Source organism: Octopus sinensis, linkage group LG15 (genome assembly GCF_006345805.1).
Source record: "Octopus sinensis linkage group LG15, ASM634580v1, whole genome shotgun sequence".
Taxonomy (NCBI): Eukaryota; Metazoa; Mollusca; class Cephalopoda; order Octopoda; family Octopodidae; genus Octopus; species Octopus sinensis.
The window spans coordinates 4,073,435-4,096,738 of NC_043011.1; the positions used below are offsets into that span (position 1 = coordinate 4,073,435).

A 23,304-nucleotide genomic window follows, 5' to 3' on the forward strand; every position below is an offset into this window, starting at 1 on the left:
GCCAGCCCAGTTAAACTGTCCAACCCATCCATGCCAGCATGGGCGACAGACGTTAAATGATGATGGTGATGATGATATATATATATACGTGTGTGTGTGTGTGGTGTGTGTGTGTGTGTGTGTGTGTGTGTCTTTGTGTTTGTGTTTGTCCCCATCGTCACTTGACAACTAATGTTGATGTGTTTATATCCTCATAACTTAGTGGTTTGGCAAAGGAGACTGATAGAATAAGTACTAAGCTTAAAAGATAAGTCCTGAGGTATATTTGTTCAACTAAAACCATTCAAGGTGATGCTCCACTATGGCCACAGTCAAATGGCTGAAACAAGTAAAAGAAAAAGGAATAAAAGAATATATACTTACAGTTGAAAGAGAGAGAGAGAGGACAAAGATATGTATGTATGTATAGATAGATAGATAGATAGATATAAGGCAACCTATTGGCAGAGCCCTTAAAGCACTAAATAGATTACATAGCAGTAATCAGTTTTGGTCCCTGCATTCTGAGTTCAAATTGTTCCAAGTTTGACTTGGCCTTTCATCCTTTTGAAGTCTATAATTTCAGTTGCAGTCCACCATTGAGGTTGATCCTCCTCTTCCTCAGATTCCTTCTTTCTTTTTCTGTTCTGATACTTGTTAAGAATACTTCTATATTAACTTAAGGCCTCACCTGGTTTTATGCTTCTTTCTCTCAATCCGCATACATATGTATGATTGTCTGCAGAGCTGCTTAGGTGTGTGCAAGTATGGGCACATCCATTACTGCCTTCCCCACTTCTTCTCTATGCCCACCTTCTTAACACCATCCTTTTATCTCGCTTTCTGTCACTCTCTATTTTGCTATACAAACTTGTTTATCCATAACATCTATAACTAGGGTATATGGCGCAGGAGTGGCTGTGTGGTAGGTTGCTTGTTTACCAGCCACATGGTTCCGGGTTCAGTCCCACTGTGTGGCACCTTGGGCAAGTGTCTTCTACTATAGCCTCGGGCTGACCAAAGCCTTGTGATTGGATTTGGTAGATGGAAACTGAAAGAAGCCCGTCGTATATATGTATATATATATATTTAGATTCTCGACCCAATGTCGAATTTATCGATTTTTTTCCGAACTGGGGGAACTTTTCAAAATTTTTGCTGCGTTAGTTTTGAATTATGATATTGGGCTATGTGTGTGTGTCAAGTTTCATCAGAATCGGTTGAAAGCCGTTAAACTGCAGGGCTCAATGAATTTATTTACCCATCTATATGTTTTTGTCATACCTGGAATCTATTTATACATCTATATAGTTGGATATACCTGTAAGTTGGAATAGGCTGTGTGGTAAGTAGCTTGCTAACCAACCACATGGTTCCGGGTTCAGTCCCACTGCATGGCATCTTGGGCAAGTGTCTTCTGCTATAGCCCTGGGCCGACCAATGCCTTGTGAGTGGATTTGGTAGACGGAAACTGAAAGAAGCCTGTCGTATATATGTATATATATATGTATGTGTGTGTGTGTTTCTGTGTCTGTGTTTGTCCCCCTAGCATTGCTTGATAACCGATGCTGGTGTGTTTACGTCCCCGTCACTTAGCGGTTCGGCAAAAGAGACCAATAGAATAAGTACTGGGCTTACAAAAAGAATAAGTCCCGGGGTCGAGTTGCTCGATTAAAGGCGGTGCTCCAGCATGGCCGCAGTCAAATGATTGAAACAAGTAAAAGAGTGAAAGAGTATGGGGAGGTTCTGTAAGAGACTGTGTGTCTCGAGAACATAGTATACGACCTCACGAAACACGTGTAGTCGACAACTTTAAACATGAACAGTATGTATTAAATATAGAGACAGTTTATAAGTATTTTGAGGGGGAATAGAAAGAAAGTTAAGACAGAGAAAGATGAAGAAGGGGAGAAGCAAGAGAAATGAGAAAGAAGAGACAAAACAGTGAGGAAAAAAGACAAGAGAGGGAAAAGGAGAGAAACCAAGATAATCTTGTTTTGTTTTCTCTCTTCTTTCTTTCTCCTTCTTCTGATGTCATGGTTTTTAAAATACATATTTATTGTTCACCCTATCAAGCTAGTTGAAACTAATCAATTTTCTAATTTGTGTTTGTATATTTACCTATTTTCTTAGTTACATATTTAGCCTTAAGTAAAAATTAATAGGATAATTTTAATGCATGTTCATAACCGAAGCTAGTGAAACGACTGAACGATTAGGTTTATACACCACTCAGTGCTCTTTTACTCTTTTACTCTTTACTCTTTTACTTGTTTCAGTCATTTGACTGCAGCCATGCTGGAGCACCGCCTTTAGTCGAGCAAATCGACCCCGGGACTTATTCTTTGTAAGCCCAGTACTTATTCTATCGGTCTCTTTTGCCAAACCGCTAAGTGACGGGGACGTAAACACACCAGCATTGATTGTCAAGCAATGTTGGGAGGACAAACACAGACACACAAACACGTACACACTTATATATATATATATACGACGGGCTTCTTTCAGTTTCCGTCTACCAAATCCACTCACAAGGCATTGGTCGGCCCGGGGCTATAGCAGAAGACACTTGCCCAAGATGCCACGCAGTGGAACTGAACCCGGAACCATGTGGTTGGTTAGCAAGCTACTTACCACACAGCCACTCCCGTGCCTATACTATATAATATTTCGTTTAATTTTTTTATATTCAGCACTCAAATTCTGTCACAGTAGCATTTTTTTTTCTCCCCTGTAGATGATAAAATAAGAATTCAGTACAAGCCATTTTCCTCACCAAATTCCATTTTACATAACATGGAAATCTTTGAGAAAATAGGCTTCATATTCTGGATTACAGCAAGTTTTCAAGGAATGCAGGGCTTCCATAATAATAGAATAAGTGGATACCTCTGTACACACACACGTGCATATATATAGGCGCAGGAGTGGCTGTGTGGTAAGTAGCTTGCTTACCAACCACATGGTTCCGGGTTCAGTTCCACTGCGTGGCATCTTGGGCAAGTGTCTTCTGCTATAGCCCCGGGCCGACCAATGCCTTGTGAGTGGATTTGGTAGACGGAAACTGAAAGAAGCCTGTCGTATATATATATATATATATATATATATATATATGTATGTGTGTGTGTGTTTCTGTGTCTGTGTTTGTCCCCCTAGCATTGCTTGACAACCGATGCTGGTGTGTTTACATCCCCGTCACTTAGTGGTTCGGCAAAAGAGACCGATAGAATAAGAACTGGGCTTACAAAGAATAAGTCCCGGGGTCGATTTGCTCGACTAAAGGCGGTGCTCCAGCATGGCCACAGTCAAATGACTGAAACAAGTAAAAGGCTAAAGACTAAAGACATATATTCACTACTAGACTACATGGGTATTTCCTATGTTTAATTAGATTTTGAAACCAATTACACATTTTTCAGAACAGTTAGGTTCAATTTTGTTTAGGAATGATTTCTGAATCAATGCTAAACATTGAAAGTGATCATCAGATAGATAATTTGGTCACATCAGTTAGCTTTTTTAGCTGTGGATTCTGGCAAAAACAAAGACCTATGAAAGTTTCTTGGAAGTCTGGGGAGTCTAGTGAGTTCCAAAATGCATTATATTATAACGGAAGCTCTAACCACAATCCCTTGATATCACTTCAATTGTTATGTAGATTTCCCCAAATTCTCTGTTTGCAATATTTAAAAAGATGAAAATTTGTTCAAGCAGAGACATTTTTGCTTCCTTTATCAATTAATAAAAGGAGGAAAGTCAGTAACTATAAATTTCATTGCAACCACACAAACTAGTAAGGTTAATGCCACGGAAGTTGAGACAACTGTCGAAATTCATTGGAAATTCGCTGGAGTGAAATGTGTAGTCATGGCCTAAAGTTTGGAACATTATTTTTTTAAAAGTTAATATTCTTGTGCCCAAGTACGCCCACACACACACATACAATGTAGAGATATACTTACCTAATAACTGATCCAATGGTTCAATATCTAGAAGAAAAAATAGACAAATTAAAAATATAGGGATCTTTTCGGTTTGAACGGCAGTTTTTTCTAGCGGTGTCATATGAAATTGTCACCCATAATTATGACCCTAGTATCGATCTATGGCATTTCAATGTGCTTTTGGGTTAGGGTTAGTTAGGGTTAGGGGTGGGGGGAAGGGTATCTTTTTTTTTTCACAAATGTAAATAAACCCAATCTGTTTCTTAAACGAGGGACATAGTCATACGGCACAGAATGTTGTCACCTCAATAGACGTCAGTGATTGGTTGAAGTAGCAGAAATTGAAGAAAAAAACAAGAAATATCTTACAAACTATAGAATTTTCTCAATAAAGCCAAGAGAAAAAGATGTTTTATAAACACATTCTACCAGTATAGGAAGTTTAGAAATTTTTAGTTACCTAGAAATTATGTTAAAAACTGCCGTTCAAACCGAAAAGATCCAAATATAGCTCTAGACAAAATTGTTTACTTTTAATAAACAGAAGCTAATACATCATGTATGTGAAAATATGTTCCAAACTTTTGACCATAACTGTAGATAGGAGGGAAATTTTAGTGGTTGCATTCTTGGGAAAATGATTAAGCAGGTGTTTAATCTGAAATTTGGTGGTGGCGGTCATCATCGTGGTTGTGGAGATACAGCAGAGGCATTGGGAGAATGGGAGACAGGTGTGTCACAGATACTTGAGTGGAAGTGGTTTATTGCTTGCTAATTCACAGGAAGTATGACATTTGCAGAAGTGGTGGACAAATCCTTGAGAACAAACAGGATACATATGAGCAAGTGGTTGTAATGCAATGCTAAATGATTTGTTGCCTGTTCAACCAAATACAGCTGCACAAGAAGGTATACTACCTGCCAAACTGTAGTTGGTTCATATAACATCAACCAGTATCCTGTTGCATTCATCGGTATGACCGCTTGCGCTGGTATACTACCCTTTTTTCAAATAGAATAGGTACCATGTGCAGATATGGCTTACCGCAGCAAGCAGTTGGAGCATTGTATAACGAACGAGTGTTTCATCAACTTGCAGGACCAAGATAGCCCATGAAGAGGTCTTTGACCAACTTCTACCACTTTCATCAACAACACAATAAAGTGAGATGCTGGGCAACATCTATTGTTCAACCTGATACCTATTTTTAAAAAATGGAGGGACAGGGTGGAAAGAACAAGGAGAGTCCCCCCAAAAGGATAGGGAGTGTCATGACTGGAACACATTTGAACTTTAGAGCTGCTTGATCAGTTTTGACTTGAGTTCGACACCACTTCTCTTGCTCTTCCTTCCTTCCTCTCCCGCGTCCACCGGGGGCTGGCGCCTCCGGCCATCACAGCCGCCTTCTGCAGTTGCGCTCTGTTCGGCTGCCGACGCCTTTTTTTAAATTTTATAGTAAAATGAATAATGAATAAAAGTCATTAGAAATACTGAACAAACTCTTTCCTCTGTGTCCAGACCCCAGTTAATATTGCAAGAACATGAATAACAATACATGCAACAATGAAATATGCTTACTGTCAGCATCAAAATTTCAGTGGTGGCAAGAACAAAAGTCATATTTTTTTAATGTTAATTAGCTTTTATAGAATGAAACCTGGTAGTTTATATATCTATAAACATGTTGGGTGGAATTCTTTGGGATTTGAATAATTCACCCCTGAAAACATGACTGTTCCATTCATCATCCTTAAACAACCCCTTATACAGGGACCTTTTGAGTGGGATGATCTACTCAATCTGAAGAAAATTCTAAATGGATTCCATCAGGTAGGTCATGCCCTGTTTATCTTGATATGGGGTCACCATGTCATTCATCACATGGATCAGGTGTCGTCATGATGAGAATATTGGACTTCATATATTGTACCCTAGTGTCTCACTTTGAATGCATGCACTGCTTTCACATTCAATATTATAATAGCAATACATGAATGTTATATATATATGTATATATATATATATATATATATATATATATATATATATATATATGTCTGCATTATATGTGTGTATACATACATATATATTTAGATATATATACACACATACATATACATGTGACCTCGTGTGTACCATTGGCGATTTTGTTTCCTCTGTCTTCCCTTCTCTGGATCTTTCCTTCTCCTATGTTTCCGACGAAGAGCTCCGCTCGAAATGTTAAACCCTCCTTCTTTCCTGAGCATCCAATAATACTATATTTGTTCCACGTCCTCGCGTTGTTGTGTTTTTTGTGCTTTCTTGTTTGGATCAACTATATATATATATATATATATATATAATATATATATATATATACCTATTCTTTACTACCCACAATGGGCTAAACACAGAAGGGACAAACAAGGACAGACAAATGGATTGAACTCAGAACGTAGTGGCAGACGAAATACCTATTTCTTAACTACCCACAATTATATATATATACCTACATTGTAATGGAATAATTATGATCCTCTATACAATATACCTACAGATACATGTAAATATGTGTGTGTATATATATATATATATATATATATATATATATATATACATATATTTATATGTGTGTATGTGTCCGTATGTATCCATGCATATATTTAAGTATGCATATCTGCTTATACACAAAAACCTCGACACAATAAACACTACATGAACAGAGATATATTCTTGAAGAAATCATAACTTTTTTTTTTTTTGCGTTTCTAGCAATGTCCTCAAATGTTTTCTGCTTTTCTCAAACTTTGCAACATTTTCAGTGTTATCCGAGTGATATTTGAATCAATGAATATGTGATTCGTGATTTACAAAGTTACATTGTTTGTGCTTAAATGAGGTGCATGCAGCAATAGATAAATATTACCGGAAGAATTTGTATTCGATGGTTATTGTTGTTTTTTTGCTGTTTTACATTTGCTACAATTTTAACAAGACACACATGTATGATATGCTATAGAAACTACAAAAGCGAAAAACAAAACGAAACACAAAAGCCACATGTTCGTCATCCTTTCATTGATCATGCTCAATGCTAAACAAAAATAAACATTCTCTACCTTCGTCATCCTCATACTCCTCTTTTCCTTCCTCCTCCTCTTCATTATCATCATCATTTTTGACATTACTGAAACCAATGTCACCCCCCCCAACAACAACACACAGACACACAATCATCATTATTATCAACATTGTTGTTTCCCTTAACATTTCCCTTAACATTCAGGTTATTGATTGGAGAACAGCAGTTAGGAGAAGGTGATTGCACCTGATGACCAGGTGATTTTGCATCAGTAGTGCTCCTTGATTGGCCCCAGTTGGAGAATATTCTGCATCAGGAGAAATGTATTATCCATATATTCATATATGACGAATAATTTTCATCTCCTTTTCTTTGTTACCTCCACATCTAATATTAAGTCAACACCCACACAAACTGCAACCTGTTTTTGTAATGACTGCTCAAACCAATGCCCCTATGGCAAATAAAAAAGAAATAATGATAAAAAAGAAATAATAATAATAATAATAATAATAATAATAATCATGGCACGTAAAAAGCACCATCCGTTGGTGGCCGTTGCCAGCCTCGCCTGGCCCCCCATGCCGGTGGCATGTAAAAAGCACCATCCATTCGTGGCCATTGCCAGCGCCGCCCCGACTGGCCTCCGTGCTGGTGGCACGTGAAAGCACCATCCATTCGTGGCCGTTTGCCAGCCCCATCTGGCACCTGTGCGGGTGGCACGTAAAAAGCACCCACTACACTCGCGGAGTGGTTGGCATTAGGAAGGGCATCCAGCCGTAGAAACACTGCCAGATCAGACTGGGCCTGATGCAGCCTTCTGGCTTCACAGACCCCAGTTGAACCATCCAATCCATGCTAGCATGGAAAGCGGACGCTAAATGATGATGATGATGATGATGATGATGATGATGGTGATGATGATCATCATCACCATCATCATCATCATCATTATTATTATTACGGAGTGAGGGAGTAGCATATGCCATCAAAGTAACGCTGGAATACAAATATACGAAGCCCAATGTAGCCATTATGACTACTACCCATCTGATAAGGGTGCACCAAGCACATGCATCACAACTGTACATGTTCAACACAGTGACTTCATATCAAGATAAAGTGTGCATGACCTTGAGAAATTTGAGAATATTCTGCACAATAAACTTGGCACGGCCCAAATTTAAGCTAGGTGGGTCCCACGTTTTGACACCTGATCAACTGATCAACAGTGCCCCAGACTGATCTCAAAGGGAAATCTGACACCATCTGAGGCAGATCCAGCTGGTTTCTTTCAATATCCCTTAATTCAGAATGAGTGTTGGGCTGATCACTTTGAGTCATAGACAAAGAGACAATCCATGCAGTGGGAACAGTCTCCTCACCTACTCCACAGAAGACCAAGGTCATTTCATCGGCAGGGAAGGTAATGGCCTCTGTTATGTAAAAAGCTTTGTGTTTACCGACTATCTTCAAAAGATCACACCATCAACAGGAAGTACTACGCCAACTTGCCGAAGCACTTATAAAAGGCTATCAAGATCAAATGCCTTGGAAAACTGATGAAAGCAGTCTCGTTTCATCAGGACAATACTCCAGTACACAAGTCCTTGGTTTCAATGGCTGCTGTGCATAACTGTAGCTTTGAACTGGTTGATAGCACTCCTTGTTCACCTGATTTGGCCCCCATCTGACTATTATCTCTTCTCCAACATCAAAAAACACTTGGCTAAGAACCAGTATCACATAACATCAGATCTACTGTTTCCAGTAGTTACTTTTGTAGATTTTCAAGAGAAGTCACTACTTGTCACTTTTGAAGTCTTCTTTGAGTAATCAGATATCAGTTTAGCTGGAAAGAAACAATGCTGTTATTAATAAGAAAATTGGAATTAATACATGCAAAATTTCACAGCTCTAACATCACTCCTTCATAGTCGGCCAATTAACTTTTCAGCCCACACTTTACATATGTGTGTGTGTGTGTAACGAAGAGAGAGAGAGAGAGAGAGAGAGAGAGAGAGTGATTGAGTGAGCAAGAGAGAGAGTGATTGAGTGAGCAAGAGAGAAAGAGAGAGAGTGATTGAGTGAGCGAGAAAGAGAGAGTGATTGAGTGAGCGAGAGAGAGAGAGAGAGTGTGTGTGTGTGTGTGTGTGTGTGTGTGTGTGTGTGTGTGTGTGTGTGTGTGTGTGTGTGTGTGTATGTGTATGAGTGTGTGTGAGACTGATTGCAAATATGTATAAATGCAAAATTATCATGTGATTCATTAAAGGCATTTTGCTTTATTTAACTTTAATTTCAAGTATGTTTGTCCAAAAATTTACATTTTATCAACTGTTTGATAAAATTAGCCAGTATGCAATTAAGCAACTTTCAATTACTCTTGCTCTTCATTCTAACCCTATATATATATATATATATATATATATATATATATATAAAGAACCATATCTCGTTAATGTGTGTGTATGTGTGCATAAATGTGGTGTGTATGTATGCATGTATGAATGTATATACATACATGTGTGTATGTAAGTATATACATATAAGTTAAAGTAGTGAGGAAAGGCAAACAATTAGGCAAGGCAGGACAAGGTCATATGTGTGTGTGTGTGTGTGTGTACTTATATTTGTATATATGTATATAGATAGATAAATAAATATCTATGATATATATATATGTATTATGTACATATATATATATATATATACATATATATATATAATAAATAAAGTTAGATAAGGCAGGTTTTATATATATGTGTGTGTGTGTGTGTGTGTGTGTGTACACACACGCACATGTACACACAGTCACAAATGTACATTAATTTAAATTATCAATTCAAGCCAATGTCGTATCTCCTTTTGTGTTCCCATGCTATGCACCAAACTAAACCATGAGAACTTTTCCCTTTGGTATTTGCAATGTTCTTTGGCAAGAAAAAGGGTTCCTGAAATTATGTGCATTAGATTTCTTCATTTGCAATTGTTCTGTTGCACTAGATTGGAAATAAGTGAGTCTTCTGGAGGAATAGTATTCTTGTTCTTGTCTAGATCTAAGAGTTAACATTAAATATTATAACATTTATTGCATTAAATGTATTTTGTTTTCTATAACAAAATAGGCTTTTATCGTTTAATGACAATTCTCAATGTTCACCTCATCAGGAAATTATTATTTACATATACATGTATGGTCCGAAAGGGGCGCACCGGGATGCCGAGTCCGACGCCAACGCTACAGCCCTGTACCGATCCGCCGCTTCGCGTGAAGACATGTTCCGGCGCGACGCCGAGTGAATGGCGATGTGGCCGTGATGGAGTGAGGCAACACACACGGCCCGACCAACCCGGTCCTCGGAGCCAATCCTTCTTCTGAAGGTACGGATCCATTTTGCCGACTTCCCTTACCTACATTGGCGCTATCTACGAGAGGCTGTACACCTTGGAGACCCGCTGCGGATGTAGGGTACGGACCGATTCGAGAGCTGCGATTCGTTACGGACCCAGATTTTCCAGGGCCGCCGAGAGCGCACCGGACGCCACCCGAGATGCGACGCTCTACAGGTACCATTTCCGTATCTCCGGACGAGCCGATTCCACAACCACATGGTTTCTAGTTTAGTTGCTGCTGTACAGTACCTTTAGGATGTGTGTCGTACTAAAATCCTGGGTTGACCAAAACATGAAAGTGAATTTGGTAGACAGAAATTGAAAGAATCATGTCTCATTAGTGTTTGTGACTAATAGTAGCATGCTGATGATTCAACCTAACAATCCAAAGAGAAAGAAGACTTTCCATTTCTTCAAAGATTTTGTCTCTCTTTTCTTATTGATGACAGTGTTCTTCGTCCGTGGGGCTTCAGATTTGATATATGCTAAAATCTTGTCCTTATTCTGTACAATCGTCGATACAGTTGTCCGACTCATCCCAAAAGATCGTGCAATTGCTACTACTTTCTCACTTTTTGCATGATGTTTCATCATAGCCGGTTTATCTTTCAGCATTATAGCATGACGCTTAGCACTTTCACTATGAATTTTCTTAGGAGCCATTGTGGCCAAAAAATAAAGTCACAAATGAATGAGAATGAGAAAGCAGACGATAAACAGACAGAAACAAATCTGAATTCAAAACAATCGTGGGAATCATGTACGACAACAATGCCTAATGGTAGATATTGGAACTACAGAGCAATATGAGCTCTGAAAGACCAATAAATAAGACAACACAGCTGATATCATGATTTCATTCACTAAGCTACGCTACTTTATGGTGTGTATCTTAACATTTACTATACATATTTTAATATGATTTTATATACTTTTATTCTTATTTATTGTAACATGATTTTATGTACTTTTAATGGTACTCTAGTGATTTTATGATTCCAATATTTGTGGCAGATAGACATAAAATCAAGTAAAATGACTTGTCTTGATTTTTCCATATAAACAGCACATGACATTGCAGGTGGGGCCCAGTTAAAAATATTCTTCTGGTTGAGTAACCCATCCCACTCAAAAAGTCCCTGAATAAGGGTTGTTTAAGGATGTTGAATGAAACTCCCATGTTTCCAGATGTGAATTATTCAAACCCCAAAGAATCCCTCTCAACACATGGCTATGATACTCCCCGACTACTTCTGCTCGTGATCAGAAATGCACATATCGTCAGCCACTAAGGGACATACTCAACTGGTTAAGGTCAAACAACTGACAAGCAAATCTGTGGTATTGAGCAGAATATTTGCTGTAGCCCATCTTTTATACCAAGACAAAACAATGTGCATGATAACACTTCCAATCAGTTAAGATCAAAAGCCATGAGAGCCAATGCCTGGTACTGCATCAGAGCACTATTATTATTATTATCATCATCATCATCTCATTATTATTATTATTATTATTATTATTATTACTATTATTATTATTATACCCATGCCAGCATGGAAAATGGATGCTGAAATGATGATGATGATGTGTGTGTGTGTGTGTATGTGTGTGTGTGTGTATGTGTGTGTGTGTGTGTATGTGTGTGTGTGTGTATGTGTGTGTGTGTGTGAGTGTGTATATATATATATATATGTATGTATATATATATATATGAGATTTTTGCTAAGAATTCTTGATACAGTCACAATATTTGCAGTATGAATTTTTTACATTAGATTTTTTTTGCCATTATATAAAAAAGTATCTTAACAAACAATAATGACATGAAGTTTTGGAAATAAATTCTCATTTTGTGTTAAGTGCTTTCACTATTTACAGATTTTCTAACACAGATATTACGGGTTATGGATTTCTCCATAACACACCTGTTATGCTTGAAAAGCTAAACAGTGAAAGCGTTTCACACAATACAAAAATTTATTTTCAGGGGGATCATGTCATTCTGATTTAAAAAAAAAAATTTTCATTTAATTATTAATTTTGAATTTAAGAAAATCTTTTGCAAAAATATATAAACAGTTTCTTTCCAGATTTGGCTTCTGTTATTAAATGTATGTATATACGTACGTACGTATGTATGTATATGTGTGTGTGTATGTATGTATGTATGTATGTGTGTGTGTATGTATGTATGTATGTATGTATGTATTTATGTATGTATGTATGTATGTATGTATACATGTATGTATGCATGTATGTGTGTGTGTGTGTGCATATGTGTGTGTGTATGCAGAATGTATCTGTCAAAGTAGTAAGGTAGATAGGTTGGTAGAGTGGTACGTAGGTAAGTAGATAGATAGATAGGTAGACAGATAGATAGATAGATAGATAGATAGATAGATAGATAGATAGATAGATAGATAGATAGATAGATAGATAGATAGATAGATAGATAAACTTTCTTTATTAGCCACACAGGGCCGAACACAGAGGGGACAAAATACAATATAGAGCTTTTCGTTTTGAAAGGTAAAAGAAGAAAATAGAGAAAAAAAAGGAGGGAAAAATTCTGATCAAAAGGGATTGTGTAAAAAAAAAACACCACCAAAACAGAATAGAGCAAAAATGTAAAAAAAAGCATAAAATGTAAAAAAAGCATACAAAAAAGACCATGGTCCAAATTTGGATTGAATCATGAAAAATTACATCAATATACCTAATTTGAAAATTTCCAATTAATTCTAAAATTTTTGAATTTGTAAGAGTAACAGAAAAGATCCTAAATACTCTAACTCTATTAGATGACATCTCTGAAGTAATTAATCTCCAAGATATTTATATGACAATAAATATATAACTTTGTCTATTTACATAGTCACTCATTCATGACTCTTTGAACAAGTGTGATGATGTCTATGCCTTGCTAATTAGGTTAGAATAAGACAGAATCACGTTGAGGGTTGTCTCACAGAAAAGTTATAATGTCAGATATTCACTAATATACTCTGTTGGGTATGGACAGCTGGATCAACAACTGGTAATTCAATTCACTTAGCTAAGTAGCCAGTTAATAAGATGTCAAAAGATCTACTTTATTAAAAGAACAAGTTTAAGAATGATAGTGAGTTATGACATAGCCATAGAGTTGTACAGCTATGTCATAACTCACTCTCACTCAATCCATTCACTCTCTCTCTCTCTTTTTATATTTGTCTTTCACTATCTCTCTTTCACACACACACACACACACCTCATTAGCATTAATCATTTCAAATACTTTTTGAACTGCACCTGATTAAAACAAGGGTGTCTTTGTATCAGTATTCTGGGTAATGTAATACAAAACAAGTATATATATATATATGAGAGAGAGAGAGAGAGAGAGAGACTGGCCACTCATGCTCATATTACATATTAATGTTTACCAATTTTTAAATCAACTTCAATATATGTCAGTGAGTATACATATAATTGGTTCTGTGTGTGTGTGTGTGTGTGCGTGCGCGTATACATGTAATCATCAACATCATCATTTAACATCCGAGTTCCATGTAGGCACAGGCTGGATGGTTTGATAGAGGCTGTCAAGCTGGAGAACTGCACAAGACACAAATTGTTTGTTCTGGCATGGCTTCTATAGCTGGATGCCCTTTCTAATGCCAACCACTTTACAGAGTGCACCGGGTGATTTTCATGTGACACCAGCACAGATGTTTTTTACATGACACCTGCACAGGTGATTTTTATGTGACACCAATACAGGTGTTTTTTACATGACACCTGCACCGGGTGATTTTTATGTGACACCAGCACAGGTGTTTTTTTACATGACACCTGCACAGGTGATTTTTATGTGACACCAGTACAGGTGTTTTTTACATGACACCTGCACAGGTGATTTTTATGTGACACCAGTACAGGTGTTTTTTACATGACACCTGCACAGGTGATTTTTATGTGACACCAGTACAGGTGTTTTTTACATGACACCTGCACAGGTGATTTTTATGTGACACCAGTACAGGTGTTTTTTACATGACACCTGCACCGGGTGATTTTTATGTGACACCAGCACAGGTGTTTTTTTACATGACACCTGCACAGGTGATTTTTGTGGCAACCAGTGCAGAAACTTTTTACATAGCACATGCACAAATTCTTTGTCCATGGCACCAGCATAGGTGGTTTGTTACATGGCACCTGCATAGGTGCTTTTTCTTGACACCAGCACCAGTGGGGTTGCCAGGTAGCTTGCAAGATAGAGACCTTTCAGCTAGGAGTGGGAGTGCAACTTAGGGTAGTGGCTGTGTGCTAAGCAAGAGGTTTGAGTATAATAGAGGGATAGAGAGAGATGTCTTAGCATTGAGGAGATACTTGGTTACTCCAATAGGACAAGGAAGGAGAGGAAGGTGGGAGAGTGATAAGGAGAGAGAGATAGAGAGACAATTAGAGTGAGTGAGAGAGAGAGAAAGAGAAATGGATGGTGTTGGAGATATATTGGGGGCCTATGCACAGGGAAGATAGGAGAGGGGTAGAGAAGTAGCACAGATGAGATAGAAGGGGATGTTCCATGCAAGTGTGAGGAGAGTTGTTGAGTAATGGGGAAGACATGACTGTAGCAAGTGATGGTGAGAGATATTGGAGTGGCTTGGAGGTGTGTATGGTAGATATGTGAGGGTATAGAGAGTGTTGAGGCATGATGCAAGTGAAGCATGAGATGGGGAGTGGAGGCCTTTAGTGAGTGGTGGGTGTGTTGGGAAGATGGGTTATGGGTGAGATTTGACAGATTGTGAATGTGTGTAGGGTGAGGCATAGTCATGAAGGACATACCTGTATGTATAGATGGCCACGATTTTGCTTAGTTTGGTATGTCCCCTCAGACACAGCAAAGTCTCAGAAATCTCAGTCCCTCATTATCTTCTCTGAGAAGCTCAACATCTGAAGATCATTTCTCAATACTTTATCCCATGTGTTTCTGGGTCTGCTCCTTTCACAGATTCGATATGTATCAGTCTTCTCTCCTACACACTACATTTAATGCCTCTTACACCTAATTTTTCTCTTAAATCATTTACACTCAACAAATTCCATCTGACCCATGCAAGTATGGAAAAGTGGATCTTCATCTTTTGTTTTTTTTGTAAACTCTCTCTATATATCACACGCTCACGTGGTCACACATGTTGATCCTGTCATTTCTTACCACACACGAACTTCTCCACTGGACTCTCTATCTACCCTTTACGGATTCGTGTTTGGATATTTACCCTCCGGCTCACTGTGGACTCTACTTTTGATGAGAAATCCTTGCAATACACCACAACGTCAAAAAACCTTTCAACTTTACGTAAAACTGCTATTATTGTCATTACTTTTTTTTTATATTCATTTTTATACTTTCTAAACTCTCCGTATAAATATATATATATATATATATAGGGAGAGTTTAGAAAGTATAAAAATGAATATAAAAAAAAGTAATGTCAATAATAGCAGTTTTACGTAAAGTTGAAAGGTTTTTTGACGTCGTGGTGTATTGCAAGGATTTCTCATCAAAAATAGAGTCCACAGTGATCCGTAGGTGGGAGAGGTGAGCCGGAGGGTAAATATCCAAACGGGAATCCGTAAAGAGAGTCCATTGGAGAAGTTCGTGTGTGGTAAGAAATGACAGGATCAACATGTGTGACCACTTATATATATGTATATATATATATATATATAGGGAGAGTTTAGAAAGTATAAAAATGAATATAAAAAAAAGTAATGTCAATAATAGCAGTTTTACGTAAAGTTGAAAGGTTTTTTGACGTCGTGGTGTATTGCAAGGATTTCTCATCAAAAATAGAGTCCACAGTGATCCGTAGGTGGGAGAGGTGAGCCGGAGGGTAAATATCCAAACGGGAATCCGTAAAGAGAGTCCATTGGAGAAGTTCGTGTGTGGTAAGAAATGACAGGATCAACATGTGTGACCACTTATATATATGTATATATATATATATATATATACATATATACGTATATATACAGGATGTTCAAAAAGTCTCTCTGCAGTAAGTATTTTATTGCAAAATAAATATTTATAAGATGATGGCTGAAGTATGCTCTGTAGCTCTATCTTGCTGAAAGTATGCATTATTACTTTCACTTTCAGTGAGTTGGCCTACAAATGGGTAGACAACATTTGAGCAATATCTCTCGGTGTTGACAGTCTCTTCAAAAAAATGCGCAGGACAAAAAAATTCACAGCAGGGGAACCTTTTGAGCACCCTATATTAACAATTGCAGCATGGAAGGTATTTATGAGTCATTTAAAAACAAATTTTATTTAGTGTTTTCGGCAGTCAATGTACAAACAAACAAACAAACTGCTTTTTATAAGGATATAAACAGATGTGTGTGTGTTGTGTGTGTGTGTGTGTATAGGAATGTGTTAACAAACAAAAATAGCACTCAATATATTTGGTTACTTGCATCCATTTATAACAGTTTGACTTAGTTTCACAGGCATGAAGAGTACGCACCCATATTATCAAACTGTCTCCCAAACTGTTTGATGATACAGTTGCATATTCTTTGCATCCACCAAAGTTCAAGTCATGTGAAATTGAATCAAAATGTATTATATATATAAAACACATTCTTGCTCAGTCTTCGCCTACTAAATTCTACTCAAAAACTATCGGTCTCTCTTTTACTCTTTTACTTGTTTCAGTCATTTGACAACGGCCATGCTGGAGCACCGCCTTTAGTCGAGCAAATCGACCCCAGGACTTATTCTTTGTAAGCCCAGTACTTATTCTATCGGTCTCTCTTGCCGAACCGCTAAGTGACGGGGACGTAAACACACCAGCATCGGTTGTCAAGCAATGCTAGGGGGACAAACACAGACACACATACACATATATATATATACATATATACGACAGGCTTCTTTCAGTTTCCGTCTACCAAATCCACTCACAAGGCATTGGTCGGCCCGGGGCTATAGCAGAAGACACTTGCCCAAGATGCCACGCAGTGGGACTGAACCCAGAACCATGTGGTTGGTAAGCAAGCTACTTACCACACAGCCACTCCTGCGCCAGATTTTTCTGGAAAAGACACTTGCCACCCTCTAGGATCACATAAAGATCGGATTCTTTAACACACAGCCATGAAGAAGATAATAAATGATTCTGAAAAAGTGAGTGTGCAATCCTAGATGCTGCAGTAAATGGGAGGGTCCCTGCTTCTGAAGCCAATCGGAACAAAACCCTGAAGTATCAGGCCCTGGCAGTGAACTCTTTCTTCCAATCTGTGGTTTTTGGGACTTTTGGAGGGACTGGCTCACTAACCGCGAAGATCTTGTCATTGTTGGCAGCTGGTGAGGGCGCTTGGCTTTTCCAACGCCTTAGCCTTGCCATCTCTTGTGGTAATGCTACCAGAGTGCTGGCTTGTTTCAGTTGGTTCCGTTAAACCTTGTGATGTGACACCAATTTTCACTTTTTTTTTTTTTCTTTCTTCTCTTTCTAACTCCCCCCCCCCACTTTTCCTTTCCCCCCAGCTTTTTGTCTTTCTTTTGTAGAAACTATATTAGATAAAATAAAGGACTGTTATTTGTGAAATTACTCGATAACAATAATAAATGACCAGTAACTATTGTCCAATAACACCCACAAACCTCGAAACTTAGTGTACTTGATTTTTAACTTTGAGGTTTATTGGTATCCAAGCTAGTAGTTAGTTAATCTGCGTGAAGATCTGACCGAACGGTGTATTATCCAATATAGCTATTATTTGTTTATATCTCATAACAGTCACAGAGAGATAGAGAGAGAGAGAGAGACGGAGAGAGAGGAGAGAAGAGAGAGAGAAAGAGTGAGGATAACGAAAGAGCATGAAAGGGTATGAAAAGCGTCAACTTTGTATTAGAAAATTTCGTTCTTCTTTGCTGCCATGTATAGATTACAGTTGTCAGGACGACAGTGAGTAAATACGATATTTCATCCTATGTTTATATCATCAGCAATGGATGTACCTAACCGCTTTTAATGTCCATGTATTCATTATATATATATATACGCACACACATACACAATTGATATTGAGTGTTTAGCTTCCGTGTACATATATATACTAGCATTGATAGCTATTTACATAAACAGAAATAACAACATTGATGATAGTTACGAAGGTTAGAGGGGCCATATATATGTGTATATATATGTATGTATGTATATAGATATAATTGTTTTTACCAAAGTACGAAACCTGAAAACTGAGTGAAGAAAGGTTGCAGGAAGATGTGGCAATTTCTTCCACAAAAATGTATCCGGCGTAAAATAAACATAACATCTGGCAATAATTTAATTAACCAAAGAATCATCATATTCCTTTCTGCTTAATTAAACAATAAAAGTCTTGTATCTATACGAAGAAAATACCAGATTTGTTATTTCCGTAAAGTTGGGAAACAAACTTTTATAACGGACACAGGACGGTGTTAGCATTAAACATGTAGACATTTAAATATCGACCGGACTACTTTTTACTCCACATTTATTGAATTTCAAGACAGCTTTTTACTTTTCTTCTTATTTTCATTTTGTTGATGTCGCTAAATCTAAAACAAGAACCTCCCTAGACAGGTCACGTAGACTCTGATCAAGGGATTTCATTTGTAACTATCCTGTTTTTGTTTTTTTTTATGTATAAAGTACTACAATATCCGGTATCTCCTTCGTGGCTACCATTCTTTGCAGCCAGAACCACCACCACCCAAACTTCATATCTAAATATTTGATAAAAAATCCGACTCCTGCGTTCGAAACAACTTCCAAGTCGATCGTTCAATTTAGGAGTTCATGTTGACTTATCAATAAGTATTTAACATAATTTTGTTTGGGCGGCCAGTGAGGGCTGTTTTTTTTTCTCTCTGGAGTTCGTTTTTTTTGTTGTTGGCTGCGATGGTCGTAGGTTTGCGTTTGAGAAGGTATGATTGTATCAGATCGTTTAGTTCTCTGTTGTTCATTGTTGTTTTAAAAAGGGTGTGCATCTTCACCGGGAAGTAAATTCTCTAAATTCTTCAATTAAGGAATGATAATTAATAATTGTATTGAAATTAGGTACAACTTTTTTTTTGACACCCGGTACTTACTGGTACTTCTTTTCATTGACCGGCTCTTTCAGAGAAAGTCTGTTAAAAGTGAAACTATTTCTTCGGCAATTTCTGTAAAAACTTTTTATGCCTAATTTTTTTTTTTTCAGTTGAATCGTATGTTCATGTATTTCAGCCCCTGTCAGATGGACCGCTGGTACTACTTAAGAAAAGGCGTCGAGCTAGCAGAAACGTTAGCACGCCGGGAGAAATTCGTAGCCGTATTTCGTCTGCTGTTACGTTCTGAGTTCAAATTCCGCCGAGGTCGACTTTGCCTTTCATCCTTTCGGGGTCGATAAATTAAGTACCAGATACGCACTGGGGTCGATGTAATCGACTTAATTCGTTTGTGTGTCCTTGTTTGTCCCCTCTGTGTTTAGCCCCTTGTAGGTAGTAAAGAAATAGGTACTACTTAAGAAGAGTGGTCCCGGTGCGCGTACTCGCGCAGCCGGGCTAGCTAGTCGTGACTAGTCGATCCTACAACGACTACCTAGCAAAGTAAATAAAACACAAAATGAATAATTTTTTTACACAAAGTAAATAATTTTTTAAACAAAGTAAATAAAACAAAAACACAAAGTAAGGATCGACTAGTCACGACTAGCTAGCTCGGATGCGAGAGTGCGCGCACCGGGACCAGTATTCTTAAGTTGTACCAGGATCACTAAGTTGATCTCGGCGGTATTTGAACTCGGAATGTTTAGAGCCGAGAGAAATACTGCCAGGCATTTTTGAAGACAATATTTGTTACTGCAATTATAATCTAGGTGAACTCTGGTTTTAAGACAGTATCTTAGGTAAAAGAACTTAAGAAAAAAAATAGTTCATCCTTCTCTAACCAACAAACAAAATAATAATAGCTCTGACCGACTCAAGCGAATGTGATGTCCAAAACTCAACGATCTCCCTCATTTAGAGTAAAGTTAGAGATGAAGTTGAGAAGTAGGAATTCTCAGTGTTGCTGCATGAAAAGTGTGTTAACATACCTATGTTAGTGGTAAGACAAATTTTAATTAATTAAAATTACATATATGAGGATGAGGACATTCATTATCTAAATGAGTAATTCTGATCTGAAAAACCTTAAGAAAAGAAAAAAAAAATGAGACACAACCTCCGAAATTTTAGTAAAACCAGGCAATGGACATATTTTAGTTTTATCAGTACTTCTCAGTGAAGTATAACCTAACTTTACAACATAAAAGAGACAGCTTTTTCGTGGTTGCTTAGGTTAATGTTCAGAATTTCTCTTTTTGAATCAGGAAGTGATAGTTTCCCCTCATTTGTGTAATTGTTGGTGTCTTATCTACATAGTCTGTTATCTATATCCATTTACCCAAGAAATTGTTAGTCAAACAGTGCCCAGAAATTACATATATTTGCTGGTGCTTACATATAAAGTGTGCTCGGAAATGAACATCACCGTCTTACTAGCGGGGTTGTTCGTTTGCAGGAATATGTCTAGTCATTGTGTTCAAAGGGCTTGGGGAATATTATCTTGCTTGGAAACAGGTGACGGTTAGCAACGAGAAGGATGTCCAGTCATAGAAAATCTGTTAAACCAAGTTTGTGTGGACATGCAAGCATGGAAACGTGGACAGAAGCAGAAAAAAACCCCCAAAAATATGGTGACAAGAACTGACTCACACAAGCACCTTTACATGTGTCTGTAATCGCATATATATATATGTGTGTGTGTGTGTAATTTAGAGAAAAACCATCAATAGAGAAAGATGTTATATATAAGGACACCTTAGAGTGAGTTATCAGACTAGTCACCAATTTTTGCTGAGGAGACCCAGTTGGTCTAGGTGATAATCCCACTAAAATATACATCAAAATGAAAGGAGTAAAATAACAGCTTTCCAAGTTTAACTCAGTGTTTATTGAACAAGAGAGGTGTGAAATTTAAGAAAATGACTTGTTAGATAATACATGTCTGTGAGGAGGCATTAACAAAGATAGCTAAAACTTTTATACCAAGGAGCTGGTAATACATACACTGGCAAATGTTCTATAATGAGAGCAAAAAGTTGCTGCATTATTCCACAAGAATGCTAAACGACATTAATTTAAGTTTAATGTCCATGAAGGTTTCTGAAAGGATGTGAAAAGTCAGGTATGCCTTGTGAATATAACATATGCAAGAAATAAACGCAGTAGTTAGCAACTTAGATGCAGTAGAAATGTAGTGGCATAGACGGCTTAAAACAGCATATTGAGTTCTTCATAACCAGCTGATCTAGCAAACGGGGCCTCATAGAAGTATATTGAGTTCTTCATAACCAGCTGATCTAGCAAACGGGGCTTCATATCAGTGAGGGGGGCCGGTGCGCATTGATGCCGTCAAGAGGTAGGCCCTGAAACAGCGCGCATTCTCTCCTGATGACCCCATACACTTGCTGGCTTCCGGTATACAGAGTTATTGACTGGTAGCACTTGCATGTGCAAGTTGTTTGCAAGACATGTGAGTCAGAGATTGCTGGTGGCAATTCAGGTTGGATCGCTTTTGGAGCAAATTATGATCCTTTTTTAAAGCAAATGGTAGGCTCCACAATATGTGCCAAGATTACATGTGATCCCTTTAAGTGGGTCTGATTGGTTTACGGAGTAATTTGGGTGCAGATGTTTGGGGGAATAATTTGCGGCTAAAAACTAACCAATCAGAGCAATGGTTACCACTGCTTTTTAAAGCCAAATGTTTTCTGTTACATTTGTGTGAAAACTATAAATACAAAGGAGAGAGAAAAATTTTGTTCGTAATGCTTTTGTCTAATCCATTCTGCCACACACCCTTTGGTCACAAATGACCATGAGATTGCACCTTGAAATTTCGCCTCCAAGGCAAAGTCTGGGCAATGTTTTTTGTGGAAGACCAATAGTTACCCACACTTACCAGTCTCCCCTCTTCGTGCCACTGAGAGGGAAAGACAAAGGCCGATACAGCTCAGTACTACTGGCATCACGACTCATTTCTACAGCTGAGTGAATTGGAGCAACGTGAAATGAAATGTCTAGCTCAAGAATGCAACATACAGCCCAGTCCTGGATTTGAACTGACAACGTTATGGTTGTGTTGTATCGCACGTTTGATGTAATGGAATAATAATAATGATGTCCTTGCAAATTGTTCTACTCAAGATACTCATAATAACCCTTGACAATATGCAACTTTTGGCCTCACTCTGCTTTAACTTGTGGTTCTGGGACCTTGAATATGTCATACCATACATCCAATGGCTCCTCTCAACCAATAGGGGTGTTCTACTTCCACACCAGCAGGTTGTAAGCCCAACATTCTAACCATTGTGTCATGTGCCTTCACATATATCTGTATATAGGCGCAGGCATGGCTGTGTGGTAAGAAGCTTGCTTCCCAACCATATGGTTCTGGGTTCAGTCCACTGTATGGCACCAAAGCCTTGTGAATGGATTTGGTAGAGGGAAACTGAAAGAAGCCCATCACAAATATATATATGTATTTATGCATGTGTGTGTTTGTCCTCCCACCACTGCTTGACAACCAATGTTGGTGTGTTTATGTCTCCATAACTTAGCAGTTTGGCAAAAGTGACCAATAGAATAAATACTAGAATTACAAAAATTGATTTCTTCGACTAAAACCCTTTAGGACAGCATTCCAGCTTGGCCATAATCAAATGACTAAAACAAGTAAAGGAATAAAAGAATATATATTCATTCATTCACACATTCATATATATGCATGTACATACATTTTCTTATGTGCAGTCCAGGTAAAATGTATTGCCTAAATGACCATACATGC

General features: G+C 37.8%; 1 protein-coding gene across 7 annotated transcripts in view; it reads left to right on the forward strand.

The window, feature by feature from the left end:
- LOC115219722 (N-acetylated-alpha-linked acidic dipeptidase 2) overlaps positions 1-23,304 on the forward strand; it is a 785,126-nt gene that overhangs the window by 331,644 nt on the left and 430,178 nt on the right. For 5 of the 7 annotated variants that reach the window (XM_036509418.1, XM_036509420.1, XM_029789926.2 and 2 more), the window contains exon 1: positions 18,199-18,345. The exons of the other annotated variants lie outside the window; for them this stretch is intronic. In XM_036509418.1, coding sequence (XP_036365311.1) covers positions 18,317-18,345 — 29 coding nt within the window. In that variant the 5' untranslated portion in view covers positions 18,199-18,316. Of the gene's footprint in view, positions 1-18,198; positions 18,346-23,304 lie in introns of those variants that run through there. 7 annotated transcript variants of the gene reach the window in all.